The following is a 19397-nucleotide window of genomic DNA, read 5'->3' as shown; positions in this document are numbered from 1 at the left end:
GCAACAATGTTTAGAAGTATTGGCTGCCACGGTAGACCGCCTGGCGAGTCGGCTGGACGCTCAGCCGCGTGACGTGGTGGTACAGCCGTCACTCCCAGCACTAGTTCCTCAGCCGTCCGTGCAGACCCAACTTCCGGCTCCTACGCGTTACTCTGGGGATGCCAAGACTTGTAGGGCCTTCCTGAATCAGTGCTTCATCCGCTTCTCCTTGCTGCCGGGGCAATTTCCTTCTGATGCTGTCAAGGTCGCCTACATCTTGTCCCTGCTTGATGGGAAGGCCATGATATGGGCTTCTCCCCTCTGGGAACATCAAGATTCTTTACTACAGGACCTGCAAAGGTTTGTGGATCACTTCAAACAGACTTTTGACGAACCAGCTCGCCAGACTACCGCCACTACAGAAATTCTTCAATTGAAACAAGGGAGCCGCTCGTTAGCGGACTACGCCATTGAATTTCGCACCCTGGCTATGGAGCTTGGGTGGCAAGATAATTGCTTGCGAGGCATTTTCTTGGAAGGTCTCGCGGGAAGTATAAAAGACGAACTGATGACTCGGGACATTCCTACTACCTTGAACGAAGTAATAGATTTGGCGGGGAGGATCGACCGACGCCTTCAGCAGCGAGCCAAGGAGCGCCGAACTTTTAGGTGACCGGTCGCTCTGGCTCCCACCTTTTCACGGCCTTTGACCTCGGCCCATAAGACACAATCCACTCCCAGTCATATCTCCTCCGAGGAGCCCATGCAAATTGGGCGAACGCCGCTAACCGACGAGGAGAGGAGGCGACGCCGCACCCTAGGACTGTGTCTGTACTGTGGTACCAAGGGTCATTTGTTGGCCCAGTGCCCCGTGAGGCCGGAAAACGCTTGAACCTAGAGAAGAAGGAGGAGATCTCTCTAGGTTGTCTTAATCCTGCTCCTCAATGTACGGTACCTGTCACCCTGGATTACCCAGGAGGCTCATTCCAGACTCTAGCCTTTATCGATTCTGGAGCTGGAGGGAATTTTATCTTGAAAGAACTGGTCAATCAACTGGGGCTTCCCACATTACCCCGGGAGCCTCCGCTCCGAGTCACCTCGATTCAAGGAACTCCGTTACCGGGAGACATCTCGGAGGTCACTGGACCCCTCACTCTTCGGACCGGGACCCTCCATACTGAGAGACTTTCTTTCATGCTATTGGGAAAATCAGTGCATCCTATAGTCCTAGGTCTTCCATGGCTGCAACAGCATGCTCCGATCATTCATTGGGATTCTCTTCAAATCGCCCAGTGGAGCACCTATTGTTTCCAGAACTGTTTGAACTTGCCTCAGAGACCAGCTGTTCCGCTCTGTCAGGCCGCCTTGGAACTTCCAGTCCCCTATCAGGATTTCGCGGATGTATTCTCTAAACAGAAGGTGGAACTCCTCCCTGTTCATCGACCATTTGATTGTGCCATCGACCTGTTTCCCGGCACCACTCCTCCGCGAGGCAGGGTCTATCCCTTGTCTATACCTGAGACTCGGGCGATGTCGGACTATATTACTGAAAACCTTGCCAAGGGCTTTATCCGTCCTTCGCACTCGCCAGCTGGGGCAGGTTTCTTTTTTGTGGCCAAGAAGGATGGTACCCTCAGGCCATGTATTGATTATCGTGGATTAAATACTATCACCAAGAAGGATCGGTACCCGCTTCCATTAATACCTGAGCTATTGGACAGACTCCAAGGAGCCAAGGTTTTTACGAAACTTGACTTGCGTGGGGCTTACAATCTAGTCCGTATCCGTCCCGGGGACGAGTGGAAGACGGCCTTCAACACCCGGGACGGTCATTACGAATATCTTGTAATGCCTTTCGGATTATGTAACGCCCCAGCTGTTTTCCAGAATTTAATGAATGAGGTACTCCGTGAGATGCTCCACTCATTCGTTATCGTGTATCTTGACGATGTCTTGATCTACTCTCCGAACCTTGTTTCTCATCGTCATCACGTCCGACGAGTGTTACACGCCTTAAGAGACAATCAACTGTATGCCAAGCTGGAAAAGTGCCAGTTTGAGTGTGAGACACTTCCTTTCTTGGGTTACATCGTTTCGTCCAGTGGCTTCCAAATGGACCCGGAGAAGGTCGCTGCTATCTCTAATTGGCCCCGACCGGTGGGGTTGAAGGCTCTTCAACGTTTTCTTGGTTTTGCCAACTTTTACAGACACTTTATACCACACTACTCTCAAAGAGTGGCCCCACTTACTGCACTCACCCGCAAGGGTTCCAACACTCATGACTGGTCCACTTCTGCTTGTCTCGCCTTTGAGGAACTAAAAAAAGCCTTTTTACAAGACTCTTGCTTGCGCCACCCGGATCCGCAGCGCCCCTTCATTGTGGAAGTAGATGCTTCCAGTTTGGTGGTTGGGGCCGTCCTCAGTCAGCACGATGCCTCCGGCAAGTTAATGCCTTGCTCTTACTTCTCAAAGAAATTTTCATCGGCCGAATGTAATTACGGTATCGGTGACAAGGAGCTCCTGGCTATCAAACTCGCCCTCGAAGAATGGAGACAGTGGCTTGAGGGAGCCAATCATCCAGTGACCGTATATACAGATCATAAGAATTTGCAGTACTTGGCTCAAGCCCAACGGTTGAACCCTCGTCAAGCAAGGTGGTCACTGTTTTTTAGTCGCTTCAATTTTATTCTTAAATACCGACCTGCGGAAAAGAATGTTCGGGCAGACGCTCTATCTCGGACCACTCAACCGGAAGAGGAGGAGGCTTTGCAGCACATTTTGGACCCAGCAAGCATACAACTGAACCTCACTCCGCTGGACAGCACTATTAAGACTCCTGTACCCAAAAGACTTCGCAGAAAGGTCTTAATCTGGGGGCATGATTCCTTGACTGGAGGGCACGCGGGAGTACAAAGAACACTGGATCTTATAGGTCGCTTCTATTGGTGGCCTGGACTTCGGAGGGATGTTTCCCTTTTTGTTAACTCCTGTCCTACCTGCGCTCTACAAAAACCCCTAACTGGTTCCAAAAGGGGGCTCTTACAGCCATTACCGATCCCAGCGGAACCTTGGACACATATCGCTACAGACTTTGTAGTAGAACTTCCGCCTTCTCAAGGCAAGACGGTGGTTTGGGTCACCGTGGACCGATTTTCTAAAATGGCCCATTTTGTGCCTTTACCCAAACTTCCCTCCGCTACGGAACTGGCTTTCTTGTTCGTCCACCATATTTTTCGCATCCATGGGCTACCTCATGATATTGTCTCTGACCGTGGTCCCCAGTTCACCGCCAGGTACTGGAGAGCACTATGCAAAAAATTCAAGATACAGTTAAGTTTCTCTACTGCGTTCCACCCACAAAGTAATGGCCAAACGGAACGCATGAATCGTTCATTGAAGTTGTTCTTGAGAGCTTTTATCAATCACAAACAGGACAATTGGGTAGATTTGTTACCTTGGGCAGAATTTGCCTACAACAATCAAGTGCACGCCGCAACCGGAAGATCTCCTTTCCAGATTGTATACGGGAAACAGCTTAGACCTCCCTTGCCGCTACCAATACCAGTCTCCTCTCCTGCCGCTCAGTCAACCGCTAACCAACTGGATAGACTTTGGGTTTCTACGCAGCACCGACTACAAAGGGTGGCACTAGCTTCTAAACGATTTGCCGACCGGCATCGAAAGGCCGCACCACTGTTTCTCCCAGGGGACAAAGTATGGCTCAGTACCAAACACCTCCATCTCAGACAACCATCTAAGAAGTTGGCACCCAAATTCTGCGGTCCTTTCCGCGTAGCAGAGAGAGTGGGCATGGTTTCTTACCGCTTACGACTACCCACTTCCCTGCGCATTCACAACGTTTTTCACGTTTCTCTTCTGAAGCCAGTCATACTCTCAAGATTCCATCCTAGACCCCCTGATGCTACCCCGGCACCTACAGTGGACGATCCCACCTTTCAAGTGCGTGAAGTACTGGACACTCGCTTTGTCAACAGACATTGGGAGTATTTGCTAGCATGGGAGGGTTGTGCAGATGCAGACAATACATGGGAACCAGCTCGCAACATCCTAGACAAGTCTCTCCTGTGACAGTTCCACTTGGATCACCCTGAAAAGCCTGGTCCTTTGAAGAGGGGGCGTAAGAGAGGGGGTACTGTTGCTATCCCGGTCGTCAGACTAGCGACCGGGCGCTTACCTCCGTGCCGAGGCCCCCGCTCGTGTCGCGCTCCGCCGGGGTTTCAGGCCTGTGCAGCCGCATGGCAGCGGCGTCTCCCTCGTGGAGACGCCGTCGAGGCCGATTCTAACTCCTCCCCCCTGCCGAGGTACGCGCGCGCGCGAGGGGACAGCATTTGTAGGTCCAGCACCCGGAAGTGCTGAACCGCCCCTTTCCTGACGTCAGAGGCTGGCTGGCTATATAAACCAGCTTCAGTCTCTCTTACCTTGCCTTGCAACGAGGTCGCTCCTGTGAGTACTTAGTTGCTTCCCTGGATCCTGCCTTGCTCCGTTCCTGCTTGTTCCAGTCCTTGTTCCTGTGGTTCCTGCCGTGCTCCGTTCCTGCTTGTTCCAGTCCTTGTTCCTGTGGATCCGTTCCTGTTTGCTCCTGTCCTTGTTCCTGTGGTTCCGCTCCAGGTTTTCCAGCTTTTCGTCTTCAGCCAGCCTTGACCTTCGGACTTCTGCTTGACCCATCTTGTCTTCAGCCAGCCTTGACCTTCGGACTTCTGCTTGACCCATCTTGTCTTCAGCCAGCCCTGATCTTCGGACTTCTGCTTGACCCTTCTTGTCTTCAGCCAGCCCTGATCTTCGGACTTCTGCTTGACCCATCTTGTCTTCAGCCAGCCCTGATCTTCGGACTTCTGCTTGACCCTTCTTGTCTTCAGCCAGCCCAGACTACCGGACCTCCTAAGTCCCAGCGACCCGGACCCCTACGGGCTCCTCCTGGGGGGGTCTCGGGTTTCCAGGGCGAACACTTGCTCCTACCCGCCAGATCCGTACCGCCTCCCGGCTCCTTTTCCATCGTCTGGTTTCCACTATCCAGACAGCCGGGCCAAGGGTTCACTAAACAGACTTTTCATAACACAAAAGCATCATAAAGAATGGCCTGGCGCTTAACAAGGGGTGCTGAGGAATTGAAGTTTGATAAGAAAAAGTCTTCACTTGTAGAATTTAAGTGTGTGTAGTGAATAGCATGTTTGAAATTCTCATTTTCAGGGCAGTCGCTTAGGGGAGCATCAGTGAAAAGGGCGCCACTAGGATATGCAAGGGTGCCATTTTCAAAAACGTGAAAGGAGAGAGAAAGAGAGAGAGAACACTAAGAGGATGACCATAACTTTATAAATATACCACTGACATAGGGCACATTCAACTCAGGGTGGGTCAGGGGGAGGGCGGTGATACATTTGTCCTCCTAGGGCGCTACAGACTCTTGCATCGGCCTTGCTCATTTCATTAGCAATCAAGGAAAATATGGCATCTGTTTTCATCATCATGCACTTCCATACAATATTCACCACTCTTAACTCTTAAGTTCTTTGGCTAAACCTCTGAAGACATATCACGTTTCTTACCTATACCAACATGTGCTTCAAGAATCATACTAACATCATTGGCACCATCCCCTATTGATAATGTGATTGGATTGCCTTTTATATTCTTCACCATCTTTACAATCTAAGACAAAAAAAATGAAACAAATCTTTAAACAGGCGTTCAGGCATATATTTTTATTTTTGCTTGAAACAGCTCTGCTCTCAGCTTAACATCCACAACCAGGGGTGTCAAAAGAACAGTGATGCCCTAAATATAAAATATTTTTCTCACATTTAGCATATTAACTTATGCAACAGAAGGGCTTGATATTAATTCACATAGAAATAACATTTGAGATGCTATACTATTGGGGCAATTTTCAGAAACCTCCTTCAATGTGCAAAATATGCAGCTACTTTGTACTTTCATAACTTTAGGTGGAATTTTAAACACAAAATAACCAGTTTGCATCTAATACAAAATGTCCTCAAATGAAAAAGAAAATACAATGCATTTATTGTGTTTAAATAAGATATTTATTACCATTCATGTCACATAAAATATAAAAAATAATTTCAATTGTACAGAAATATATACCACCTATATTTTTACATATACCTTAAACACTAAAAAGACTCAAACAAGTTAAAAATCAGAACTACTTCAAGAAACAAAAAAGAAAAACATGCAAATATACCACAAAACAAACAAAAAAAAACACCTTACCCAGGGATGGTCACACAACCCAAAGATACCACAGACAATAAAATACCTAATTGCCAGCATACATAGGGAGGATAACTTTCACACAACTGCGCACAATGGCATATACGTATGTATGTGGCCACGGGTAGTTTTACCATCCTATTTTATGACATGCACTTATCACATATAAAGTATGTGTATGTTTACTAAAAGCATGAATACATGCAACGCATCAACACCACATATTTCAATGCATTGAACACCCATTTAAAAATATACATATATATTTTGCTTGCGAAAATAAAGTAGGACTTGCTTGCATAAATTGGTATAGTTTACATTTTAAAATCCACTGAAAATTATTGTAACAAAATAACTAAGTAACCTGCATCTGCTATTTCTGCAGGAAAAGCTATACGTGTGTAATTTTTTCCAATAAACATCCCACACAGCATATTCTCCATTGACCTAAACATACCACTGGAATGTCCTTCTGAGCGGCTAAACAGAGACTCCTAAAAAATGGTTATATTCAACTGCTCAGTGGAGGTAGGTTTTCATCCTAGAGCAGTGATGGCTAACCTATGACACGCGTGTCAGAGGTGACACGCCGAGCCGTTTTTGCTGACACGCGTAGCGTTTTGGGACTATCGATTTTTTTTTTTTTGTTTTTTTTTTTTTAATCGGCTGTGCCGAGCCTTTTTTTTTTTTCGGCTGCGCCAACCCTATAAAATTAGTTTTTTAGTATCCCTCCAGCCCCCCCAATGCCCCCGGGCGCAGGGAAGCGCATGCGGCGCAGCGACAGGCAGATAGGCAGGGCCGTGGTGAGGCTCACTTCACCACAGCCCAAAGAAAAAGATCGTGTTGAACGCGCTGATGCTCCTCCTCCTTCCTGCCTGTGCAGCCCCGGAAGTAAACGTTGCCGGAGCCGCGTGGGCAGGAAGGAGGTGAAGCATCAGTGCGTGCAGAAGAGGAGCATCGCTTGCGCTTACGGGCCGCCACGAATCTCAAATCGCAGCAGCCCGAGAAGAGGAAGAAGCCCGGTAGCAGGGCCGCTGCAGAGCCCATCCTGCGCGACCCGCGAAGAGGAGGCCCAGAGGTGAGAGAGAGGCTGAGGGTCTGTGTGTGTGTGTGCGCGCGTGTATGACATGAGTTGAGAGATTGTGTGTGAGAGTGAGGACCTGAATGTTTGCAGAAACTGCATGTGCTTGAGCAAGACAGCATGTGGGAGTGAGAGAGAGCCTGTGTGTGTGAGAGTTAGACAGCATGTGCCAGTGAGAGCCTGTGTGTGTGTGAAAGAGAGCATGTGACAGTGAGAGCCTGTGCTTGAGCAAGACAGCATGTGGGAGTGAGAGAGAGCCTGTGTGTGTGAGAGTTAGACAGCATGTGCCAGTGAGAGCCTGTGTGTGTGAGAGAGAGAGAAATGCATGTGAGAATGAGAACCTGACTGTGTGTTTGAGGGAAGAAGATGGAGAGAAAAGAAACAGAAAAAAAGACAATATAAAAGGAATTGGCAAAAAAAAAAAAAAAAAGAAAGGGAAGGTGGAAAAAATAAGAAAGGGAAGGTGGGAAAAAAAAAAAAGCCTGTGACCAATCAATTAGAAAACTAAGATCAGACAGCAAAGGTTAAAAAAAATATATATATTTTTAGTGACTGGCACATGTAACCTTTGGGAATGTGCAAGAATAGTAACATCCCCAATAGTCATGTGGCAGCAGTGACAGTGGCAGCAGAGGAATGAGAGAGGTTCCGAAGTTGCTGGCAAAAGAGAGGGGGGTCTGCCTTTAGTGTGTGCATGTGAATGAATGGGACTCTGCCTGGGGGTGTATGTGTGTGAATGCATAGGTGCCTGCCTGGGGGTCTGTGTGTGTGAGAATGAATTGGTGCCTGCCTGGGGGTCTGTGTGTGTGAGAATGAATTGGTGCCTGCCTGGGGGTCTGTGTGTGTGAGAATGAATTGGTGCCTGCCTGGAGGATGGAGCGGGAGTGGTGTGAAAATGACTGGGAGCCTGCCTGGGTGTATGTGTTTGTGTGTATGTGAGGGAGCCAGTGAGTGTGAGAGCATGAGTGTGTATGAGAAAATCCAGGGGAGTAAGAGTTTGTGTGGGAGGGGGGGGTGGGGGGTGGAGGGGGAGAGAGTGTTTTAATTGAAGATTTAGCCAACGAAATTCAGCAACAAAAAAGTCACTAAGCAGGCAAGGTAAAGAATTATTTGTTTTTGCTTTATTAATAAATACAGTACATATATTAAAATTATAATTTGTTATTAATTAGAGCTACAAATATCACAATTATGGATTTTTCTAGAAGTGACACACCACCCGAGTTATGCTCGGTTTTTTTTATGAATTTTGACACACTGAGCTCAAAAGGTTGGCCATCACTGTCCTAGAGGATTTAGCTGGCTAACTCCTTACTTAACTGGCTAGATCTTTTTGAGAAGTGCCCTTTGTATGTGCAAAGTGAAATAAATAAGTATTGAGCATATGCTATTCTAATAAACTTGAAACCAGTCTTCAAATGTACTGGTATTTTAGTTTTTTGCTCCCTTTAGGGAAAAGCAGCAAGAGAGGTGATATTACTCTGCCCTAGACTAGTGGCATGGCTACCTCCACTGGCACAACTCTCTAATGAAAATGAATCATATCACTAGATCCTGGGCAATTTATGTTCAAATTGTTCCCAGTCACAGCTTTAGCAGTAACCTTAAACCCTCAATTATGTTTAAGTATTAGCACATTAAAATAACAGAAAACAGAAAACAGATATACTGGTTACTGCATGGCTAGTTTTAAAGAAGGAAGAGCAAAAACAGAAAAAAAACCCAAACTAGTTCAGGGGTAAGCAATGCCAGTCCTAGAGTATCACCAACAGATCTGGTTTTCAGGATATCCGCAATGAATATGCATGAAGTAGATAGGAATTCACTGCCTCCACAGAATCCAAATCTAGCTCCATATTTATTGTGAATGCCCTGAAAACCAGACTTGTTTGTGGAGGTGGATAATTCACATGCTCTTAACAATTATTTACCCATATAAAATCATGCTTTCCTCTACCTCTGACAAAGTGATGCTGCATCATGAATGAAATCAGCTTATCTTTCCTGCTGCGGTTTAGTATGCCTGAATCTTAGGGAGTCTCTTCAATGTGCCTCTATTATATAAAACTATTATTTAACTTCTCTATTCCTCAGTAAGGTCCTTCAGCATCTTTGACTCGTCTTGGTTATTCCCAGTCTTTTCTAATGTATTACAATATGCTTATTCCAAATAAAAAATACCTAATACGTATGTCTTTACAATTGTATGCAATTACTTACTTGTGCTTTCTGCAAAGGAGCCATTCGGCAGCATAAGACCGCAGTGCATCTCTGACAAATTTGCAAAAAAATATTTTTGTAATTGCTCGAACTGCTGCTTGGAGTTGAACTCAATATAAGTGTCAATGTTGAACCATCGATTATCAAACCATATTCTTCGCTTACTGACCAGTTCCTAAAACATTAACAAACATAAAATTTATCTTTTTGAGCTTTCAAAAAGAAAACAAAATATTTTCTAATTATTTATTTGTAACTTCTATAAGGCAGTGGACAGATAAAGGTTTCATTAAGGTGGTGAGTTTGATGAATCAGTGTGCTGCCAAACCAGAGATGTATGTTATGTTTCTGGCCAGCCAAGGCTTGGCCAAGGCTCAAGATACATAGGTAGCAGCATTCAAAGCTCCCTGGCAACAGGGAGACCTAGTCACTGCATAAGAGCGACACCTACTGGCAGGCCTCATGGTACATCTGTACTAGGTTTCCGAAGGAGCATTGTTCTGTGGTCCCTGATTAAGGAACAGTCCTGTAATGGCTGCACCACAGGGGTAGTGGGTACAGAATGTGGAAAACCCCCGGGGATAAGGTGAAATTACTTCTCACCTGATAATTTATTTTCCTCTAGGACAGGCAAGCTAGTCCACACAAGCAGGTTATGCACTCCTACCAGAAGATTAAGATGGAGATGGAAATCACTGACTCGCTTATGCCACCTCAAAATAGCCCTGCATGGACATCAGCCTGCCAGTATTTCTGCAAAAGCCAACTGTGGACAACTGAGAAACTCAACTAGTAATAAATAATTTATTTTTTTTAAACTTCCAGATGAATAGGAAGCATTAGACTCAGAAGTAGGACAGGAACAACTGACGGCATACACTTAACAGGTCCTTCACTAACCCAAAAACTCAGATTGCCCTCTGCACGTTCCCAAACATCCTGCAAAGAATTCAATCATGTACAACACAGCAAATTAGACGGGTGGAAAGGTAGACTGGCCTACAGAAAAATAAATTATCAGGTAAGAAGCAATTTCACCTTCCTCTTCATAGAGGCAAGTCAGAACCCAAACTACTCCCCCAGAAGAGGGGGAGGCTGCCTGATCTTTCTTCAGAGCCACCATTGCAAAGGCTTTGTCCTCTCTTGCTCTAATGTCCAGATGATAGTGTCTGGCGAAGGTATGAAAGGAAGACCACATTGCCGCTTTACATATCTCTGCTGGAGACACCAAGCGCAAGCCTACCCCAGAAACCACTTCAGCTCTAGTAGAATGAGCCTTAACTTGCTTGGGCAAAGGCTTTCCCACATCCACATAGGCCGCCATAACAACATCCTTGAACCAGCAGGTCAAAGCAGCCTCTTCCCCATTTGTTATGCCCTCATGAATTAGGAATAGATGATCGAAAATCATTAGCCATCTTAAGGTAGTGCAAAAGATGGAAGGTACCATTCTAATCTGTACCCTGTTAGGGTTAATTACTAAAAACGACTCTCGGTAGGAAAGAGCCTGCAATTCTGAAACTCACTTTGTGACCAGAAACCCGCCTTCATAGTAAGCAATTGCCAGGAAATCTGTCAAAGAGGGTGAAAAGTGGACCTGAAATGAAGGACATCAAATTAAAAATCCAGAGGCACACCGGAACATGCAAAGGGAGGATGAAAATGCTTGACCCTTCTCAAAAACCAAGACATATCAGGATGCGAAGAAAAGACCACCACCTTGAATACATCCTCAATAATATGCCAATGCCATCACTTGCACTTTCAACATGTTAAGGGCCAAACTTTTAAACAAACCCTCCTGAAGAAAGTCCAAGATCAAGGGGATCGGTGCCTTTGAGGGGGGAACAAGACAGCCCCAAGCACCAATCTTCAAAAACTCTCCAGACTCAAATGTATGCCAAAGACATAGAGAACTTTTGAGCTTGTAACTAGGTGCCTACCGCCTCCAAGAAATAACCTTGCTTCAAGAGTCAAGGCTTCTCAAAGTCCACATCTTAAAAGATCAATCTGGATCTTCATGTAGAATGGGCCCCTGCCGCAGCAGCTTCTTGCTCATCAGCAACCGCAAGGGTCTATCTACCAATAGCCACCAAAGATCCATGAACCACAGTGTGAGAGGCCAATCTGGGGCCACTACTAGAACCAACTCTGGGTGCCGTGCTATCTTCTGGAGCAATCTGCTGATCATCAACTACAGAGGGAACACACAGAGCAACTTGTCCCACATCATTTCTGAGTACTTGAGATTCCCTCTTGCGACTGTAAAACCAATATTTATTTATTTATTTTTATATACCGACATTCGATCTGAGATATCACATCGGTTTACATTCAGGTAAGAACATAAGAAATTGCCATGCTGGGTCAGACCAAGGGTCCATCAAGCCCAGCATCCTGTTTCCAACAGAGGCCAAACCAGGCCACAAGAACCTGGCAATTATCCAAACACTAAGAAGATCCCATGCCACTGATGCAATTAATAGCAGCGGCTATTCCCTAAGTAAACTTGATTAATAGCCGTTAATGGACTTCTCCTCCAAGAACTTGGTTGCTTTGAAGCAAGTTAGAACGTTCACTGAAATGATGGTAAGACGCTCTGTTCTCCCTCCCTTGCTTATGCTGACTATGTTCAGAGCATTTTACTGTCTGCATTCGGCATCAAATCCAAGCTTTCTGATCTAAGTTGACAGTGGTTAATGGCTGAAAACCAACACCAAAGACATATGTTAAAATTCTTGCCAAAATAAATGGCTTCTGGCTTTTCTTTCTTCCTCTTATGTCATGATCTCAATTTAAATGATAGAAACATAAAAAGAAAAGCCTTGAGCATGCCAGATCATTAGTTTAAATCAGTTTCCTTTTGTGCGCTTGAGTAGAGACACTGGCTTTCGCCCTCTTCCACCCAGTTCTGCCAGCATGAAGGGCTTACTGGCCCAGGGAGTTACTTGGTAAGTAAAGCTACTTGAAGCTTGAGTTGTGATTTACCCTGGGATCTAGCTGGCAGTGCAGGGGACTTTTGAATAGGGAGAAAGTGATGTGAGGGGATTCTGGTTCTAAAATCAGAAGGGAGAAAAGTTTGAGAACTCAATGGAAAGTAACCTGTGAATGAAAAATGAGGAGGGGGGAGGGGAAATGATTTAAATGAGGAAGGCAAAAAAACGGAAGTGTGTTAATGTCCTTCAGAGCAGCCAACCAGTGCAAGTGGGGACTTGAAGTAGTTGCTGTAAGTTGCCCATATAAGCAGTGAAGGAAAACCAGGTTTAAAAGAGCGTTGTTCAATACTAAAAACAACCAACATTTCAGTTTCTTTGTTATGCTACACACAATTACAATTTTGCAAATTGTACTTAGATTTTGAGGCTGAATTTTTAAATTTTGATTACTTAAAGATAAACCCCAAAATATTAGCACTAAAAATGTAAAATTTGCATACTTGTTATATATAAATAAATGTGATATTGGAAAGGATGGCTATGGTACGTCATCCTCCCTGAATGATTGCTATGTTGCCAGGATTACAGGGTTTTTTTTCCCTCCAGGTCCAGTAGCCCAGGAAAATACATTTTTATTCTGAACATGGTAAATGTTTAATGCTGCTTTTTTTTTTTTTTTTGTCAGCTGATGCTGAATACCAATAGCTCATTGATTAGAGTAAAATTGACAAAACTTGATGAAACAGTGTAAAACATTTTGCTAATGTAGAAAGGTCTTCTAAAATAACTTCGTAATTTAATATAAGAAATCCATCAGAATGTCGTCATAATTTCACTGCATATAGATGGTGGTAACTTCTAGTGGATCAACAACAAAAAAAAAGTAATATGATTTTGAGATCACAAGTTCCTTTTCCAGATAGGATCTCTTTTTGTGATACTGTCAACCTCTGTTCTGTTTTTGGTCCAATTAAATTACAAGTTGCAAAAATTCCAGTTTTCTGCAGGACCCATGGCTAGAAGAATGCCGGACGATGTAAGTTCAATAAAAATATAAGATAATTGGGCATTGTAGATCTCTAGTGATGATCCTAGATTGTAATATAGTAGAATTTAGAAAAACTAAACTAATTTATCCTGTTAGATGTGCACTCAGTGTGGATTCTTATTTCTTTTAGATATAGATGATTTAAAATATCTCTCCTTTGGAAACTACAATAGTGATTCGGCAACAAGTAGTCTTACCAGCTATGACTGGTCAGAGAGAGAAGATGCAACCCAGAGCAGAAAGCTTCCTTCCTACTTCCTGAGCTCTGAAAATGGAACCTCTATTCTTCAGAAGAAGGAAACTTCATTTGGCACTGTAGGTATTTCCCTATCCCCAGAGGGCTTACAATCTAGATTTGTACTGAGGCAACGGAGGGTAAAGTGACTTGCCCAAGGTCACAAGGAGCAACAGCGAGTCAGGAAAATGTGACCTTCACATTTTCCTGACTTGCCATCAGATCCAAGAAGGGACATCCCTACCGAGCAACGATGAACTGAAAGGCCTAGTTTGCCAACTCCCACTCCCTGGATCCAAAACGAGATGATCGAGATAGTACGCCTGCACATTGTCTACCCCCACAATATGCAAGGCCAATAGTGCCTGAAGATGCTGCTCCACCCATGGAAGTAGTATGTCCATTTCCAATGAGACCTAAGGACTCAGGGCTCCCTTTTAATGATTGATGTAGGCCACTGCCATGGCATTGTCTGAAATCACTCTCACCACTCTGTTGCTCGGTCAATCCAGAAATTCCAAGAACACCAATCGAATTGCCCAAGTTTCCAGACAATTGATGGACCAATCCATCTCTTCGGGCAACCACTGTCCCTGCACCACTAACTCCTGACGGTGGGCACCCCAACCTTGAAGGCTCGTATCTATTGTAAGCGCTATCCAATCGGGAATTTTCAGGTCCACTCCCCTGTTGAAATGCTCCCTCTGCATCCACCAGACCAAATTTTGCCTTATTTCCAGTAGCAGAACCAGATAAATTCTGTATTCCTGGGATTGAAGTTTATAGAAACATAAAAATGACGGCAGAAGAAGACCAAGTGGCCCATCCAGTTTGCCCAGCCGGCTTTCACATTTATTTTTCTCATACTTATCTGTTACTCTGACCGCTGAGGTCAGGGTCCTTATTGGTAACTTTTTGGTTCTAAATTCCTTTCATCCCCGCCTTTGTTGTAGAGAGCAGTGCTGGAGCTGTATCAAAGTGTAGTATCAAGCCTAATTGGTTAGGGGTATTAACTGCCGCAATAAGCAAGCTACTCCCACGCGTATTTGTTTACCTAGCCTGTGCAATTTAGTCCTTGTTGTTGTTGTCTGAATATAAATCATCTTTTCTTCATTCCCCCATGCCATTGAAGCATAGAGCTGCTTGGATATGCATTGAAAGTGAAGTAGCAGGCTAATTTGGTTTGGGGTAGTAACCGCAACAAGCAAGCTACTCCCACGCTTATTTGTGAATGCAAATCCTTTTTCCCACATTTCCTCTTGCCGTTGAAGCACAGAGCAGTGTTGGAGTTGCATTAACTGTGTGTATGTTTATTGAATAAGGTTATTAATTATCAGGTAGTAGCAGTCATTCCCACAAGCTACCCCATTTCCTCTACTCTTCATTTGCTTGCCAAGTTTGCACCTGGCAAGCAAAGATCTTTGAAGAGGATGCATGTGCACCCTCACCCGTGGAACTACCTCCATTCCCCGCCATGGACCCCAACTTCTGCAGATATGTCCATACCATTGGCCGTTTCAACACTCTCAGGGCTTGTATCTGTCTCCATAGCTTTTGGAAATGCTGTTCCAGAAGAAAACACTTTGCCCTGCACAATATGGAACCATACCCCCATATACTCCAGGTCCTGAGAGGGCTGCAAACTGCTCTTTGACAGATTTATTACCCACCCCTTGAAGCAACTGAACAACCCTGCAAGACACATTGGGATTAGCTACTGCCGACTTGGCCCTGATCAATTATGCATCCAGATATGGAAGGACTAAGATGCCTTATCTGAGAAGCACTGCTGCCACCACCACCATGGAACAGCTCCCCTATGAGGAAAGGTTGTTCAGCTTGGAGAAGAGACGGAATAGCAATGCCTGAAATTGGTAATGGGATCTAACACCATGAATAACAAATATTGCTGATATTCCTTGTGAACAGGAATATACAGATAGGCCTCAGTCAGATTGAGTGCCGCTAGAAACTCCCCCTCTTCTATACTGCTAGAATTATTGACCGCAAGATTTCCATTTGGAATCAGGCCATGCACAGAAACAGGCTGACTCCTTTCAGGTCCAGGATGGGATGAAATGAACCCTCCATTTTGAGTGACGCTAGAAACGCCCCCTCTTCTATACTGCCAGAATTATTGACCGCAAGATTTCCATTTGGAATCAGGCCATGCACAGAAACAGGCTGACCCCTTTCAGGTCCAGGATGGGATGAAATGAACCCTCCATTTTGGGAATCACAAAGTAAATTGAATAGCATCCTGTACCCTCATGACCTTTGGGAACCAGGAACACGACGTTGAAGTCAACTAGCCGTTACAATGTGGTCTGTATGGCTACTCTCTTTTCTACAGAACCGGATGGGGAAATCATAAAAGTGTCTAAGTGGTCAATCCAGTTCCAAAGAATAGTCATCTGACTAGCTCCAGTACTCACTAATCAGAAGTGATTTGGGCCCATCTCTGATAATAATGAGAGACATTCGCCTATCCCTGGTATCTGATGGTGAAACCCCAAAACTTCATTGGGAGGAACAGGAAGCTCCGGAACCTGAGCTTCCATCCTTATCTGAGTTGTTTGATCAAATGAACTGTGATCTCCCATAAGAACATGATTTCTGACTCCCAAATTCTCTGGAGGGATGAAATCAATGAGAGTTGCAAAACCATCTTCTGGAAAAGGAGGAACAAGGGACCACACCTTATTATCTTCCAGCAACCACAGAATCTTAGACTCCCCCACCAATTTGCCATCTTCTCTAACTCATCCCTGAAGAGAAGATGGCCCCTTGAAGGGCAACTTTGTCAAATTAGAGTTAGAATGGTATCAGCCGACCAGTTAAGCAACTAGAGAAGACAGCGTGCTATGACCAGAGCCACCCCACGATCTGCCATACATGCCAAATTATAGCCTGCATCTGCTAGGAAGGCAGAACCAGGCTCCAAGTAGGACCCACTCTCTTCCATCCTGAGCTTACTGCAAGCTGGCCCATCTCACCATGCAGCAGCAAGTGGAGATCTGCAAATTCATAGCCACAGCCTCGTAGGCCCTATTTCAGGATCGCTTCAATCTTACGATCCTGTGCTTCTAGGGCTTCCCCTCCCCCTTCCACTGGAATAGTAGTTCTCTTGATGATGGAGCATATCAGACCCTCCAAATTTGGAAACAGGAACCCTTCTTTCGCATTGGGGTCCATAGGATAAAGACCAGCGAAGGACTGTCTACTTTTGAAATTTGCCTCTGGAACACTCTACTTCAGATCACTGCTTCACGAAGAGAGGAAAGAACAGGATACCTTATGTAAACTGATCATGAGAAGGTGGTTCTTCTGTGTTATAGCTGCTTCCTAGCGTTTTTAGCGTTTGAACTACCAAACCGGATAAGCTCATCCCCATGAAACAGCTGCAGCATGGTCCTATGAGGTCCTACATTCAAAGGAAGCTCTCCTTCCTCCAGGGCAAATTCCCTGACATCTACCGAAGAGACCAACTACTCCCAGGAGCCCACTGAGACATCCTGATCTTCTTCTACTTGGTCCTCCCTTTGCCTCTTCCGTAGCTTAGGTTGTCTCAGAAAGGAGGAAGTAGCAGCTGGACACTTGCCATGCCTTGGGGAGGACGATTTTGGGCGAGGCTTCCCTGGCTGTGGTGCATCCTGCCCTTTACAAAAGAACTGCAATTCTTTAAAAAAAAAAATGCCACCTTGGACCCCACTTCCTCAGCCATCAGGGAAACTGGCTGTAGTGGAGGAGGAGGAGAGAGTTCCTCTCCCTCCAGAGGGGAGCCTGCCTGGAAGGCCACCCCCTACTGAGCCTTCCATCACAGTTTGAGATCCCCCTTTTGTGGCGGGGGGGGGGGGGAATCCTCCTGTGGCATCTCTCCCTGCGCCTCCAAAACAACTCTGTCACAGACAGAGGATTTTGGTTGCACAGACTAGGAACTGTTTCGTGCTCTGACTGCCCGATGCCATCTTGAGCATAAGTCACACATGGTGCTGTTATTAATGGTGGTTGACTGCCCCAACCGTATGGCTATTCCTGTGCCGATGCTGTGATCTGCTGTAAACGCTGTGAGCCTCTGCTCTCTGCTGTCACTGCAATCTTTTGCCTCAGACAATCCCGACATGTCAGATGCAGTCAGTCTCAGCCAGCATGATCCCAGCCATGCGGGAACAAGCTGGCTCTTTTTTTTTTTTTTAAACTTGATTGTCTGGTTATGGCCCAGCCAGCATGCCTTCCCCTGTTGCCCGATGAATGTGAGACCCCAGCGGAGGAGGAAGAGACAGAGGTTCAAAAGAAAACAGAACACAGACCTGAGCCCAAGGATTCCTTATAGCTCCTGGAAGCAATCCACTGCTTGCAGAGGAAGAGAGCTAGAATCCTTCACCTCACACTTCCCTTGGCCACACCACTGCCACTTGCTCAACTGAGGGAGGGAGCCCTGCTATCACACCTCAAGAGCTAATCACAATCTGCCCCCATCCTGGCAGGCTTATGTCCACAGGTAAATATGCATGTTCACCATCTGTTGAAGACAGAGAATGCTGACAGGCTGATGTCAGTGCAGGGCTAACTGAGGTGGCATCAGCAAGTCAGTGATCTTAGTCTCCATCTGCATAACCCACTAGTGTGGACTGGCCTGCCTGTATGAAAAATGACAAAATGAAGGCTCACAGTGCCATAGCCCCAGTACACGGTGGATCAATTGAATTGGTAGCCTAAAGCAGCAGAAGGAATTTACTGGGCCCTCAAATAAAGGTTTTCAGGTAGGAATTTTTCTACTGGTGGGCAACAACTGTCTAATAGAGAATGCAGAAAGCAGTTCTATTCAAGCTGATTTCAACTTGGCACAAATGAGAAAACAACCACAGATCTGCACTAGATATGCAGGAAGTGTCCACAGGATGGTTTGCCATTAACCTTAGGAAAATCTGAAGAGATAAATAGCAGTTTTCTATGAATCCAGAATGGATTTTTTTTTCAAGTTTTATGAATTAATTTGATAAACTCACAGAATTTCCATAGATGTGACAAACTAGGTGATAAACTTCAGAGAAATTCAGACTCCCTTGGCTACAATTAAATGGTAAAGCACAACAAAGGCATGACAAAGGTAGTCTTACTCCCCCCTCCCCCTTCCATGAGATGTCACAAGAAATATGTGAATAACCAAATTCTCTGCATTCTCCAAAGTGTCCATAGGGAACAAGGGAGTGGGGCTGGTGCAGTGGCATAGAACGAGACAAAGGGTGGAGCCAATGAGAGTGGTATTTAGAAAAACCCATGAAGGTTCAACCTGAACATATAGGACATGCATGAGAAATGGACCTTAGGCGAGCCGATGTTTGAAAGATGAAAGGCTTTGCAGCTACCAATACAAGCAATTCTACCTGAAAAGTTTGTTTTCTTTCTACAAACATCAGCCAGCATAGCTGCAAAGTGCACAGGTACATCTACTGCATGCATTCTGTAGCTAATTTTCAAAGGAAAATGACAAACATTTCCTAGCATAAAGTAAGCATGCACTTTGTACCTGCCACCTGGCTGGGTGGAGATACATAGCACACGTAGAGAACAACAAGTACCCGTGCCGTTTTTCCCGCCCTGACCTAAACACACCCACCGGATTGCCCATTTTTTCATGTGGCT

General features: G+C 45.4%; 1 protein-coding gene across 4 annotated transcripts in view; it reads right to left on the bottom strand.

The window, feature by feature from the left end:
- Positions 1-19397, bottom strand: part of ATP11C (ATPase phospholipid transporting 11C) — a 365103-nt gene that overhangs the window by 84924 nt on the left and 260782 nt on the right. For all 4 annotated transcript variants that reach the window (XM_029607769.1, XM_029607770.1, XM_029607772.1 and 1 more), the window contains 2 exons: positions 9533-9707; positions 5544-5646 (listed from right to left, as the gene is read on the bottom strand). In XM_029607769.1, coding sequence (XP_029463629.1) covers positions 5544-5646; positions 9533-9707 — 278 coding nt within the window. The remainder of the gene's footprint in view (positions 1-5543; positions 5647-9532; positions 9708-19397) is intronic.

The sequence above is a fragment of the Rhinatrema bivittatum genome, chromosome 6, assembly GCF_901001135.1.
Source record: "Rhinatrema bivittatum chromosome 6, aRhiBiv1.1, whole genome shotgun sequence".
Taxonomy (NCBI): domain Eukaryota; kingdom Metazoa; phylum Chordata; class Amphibia; order Gymnophiona; family Rhinatrematidae; genus Rhinatrema; species Rhinatrema bivittatum.
This window is presented reverse-complemented; position numbering and strand designations above follow the sequence as displayed.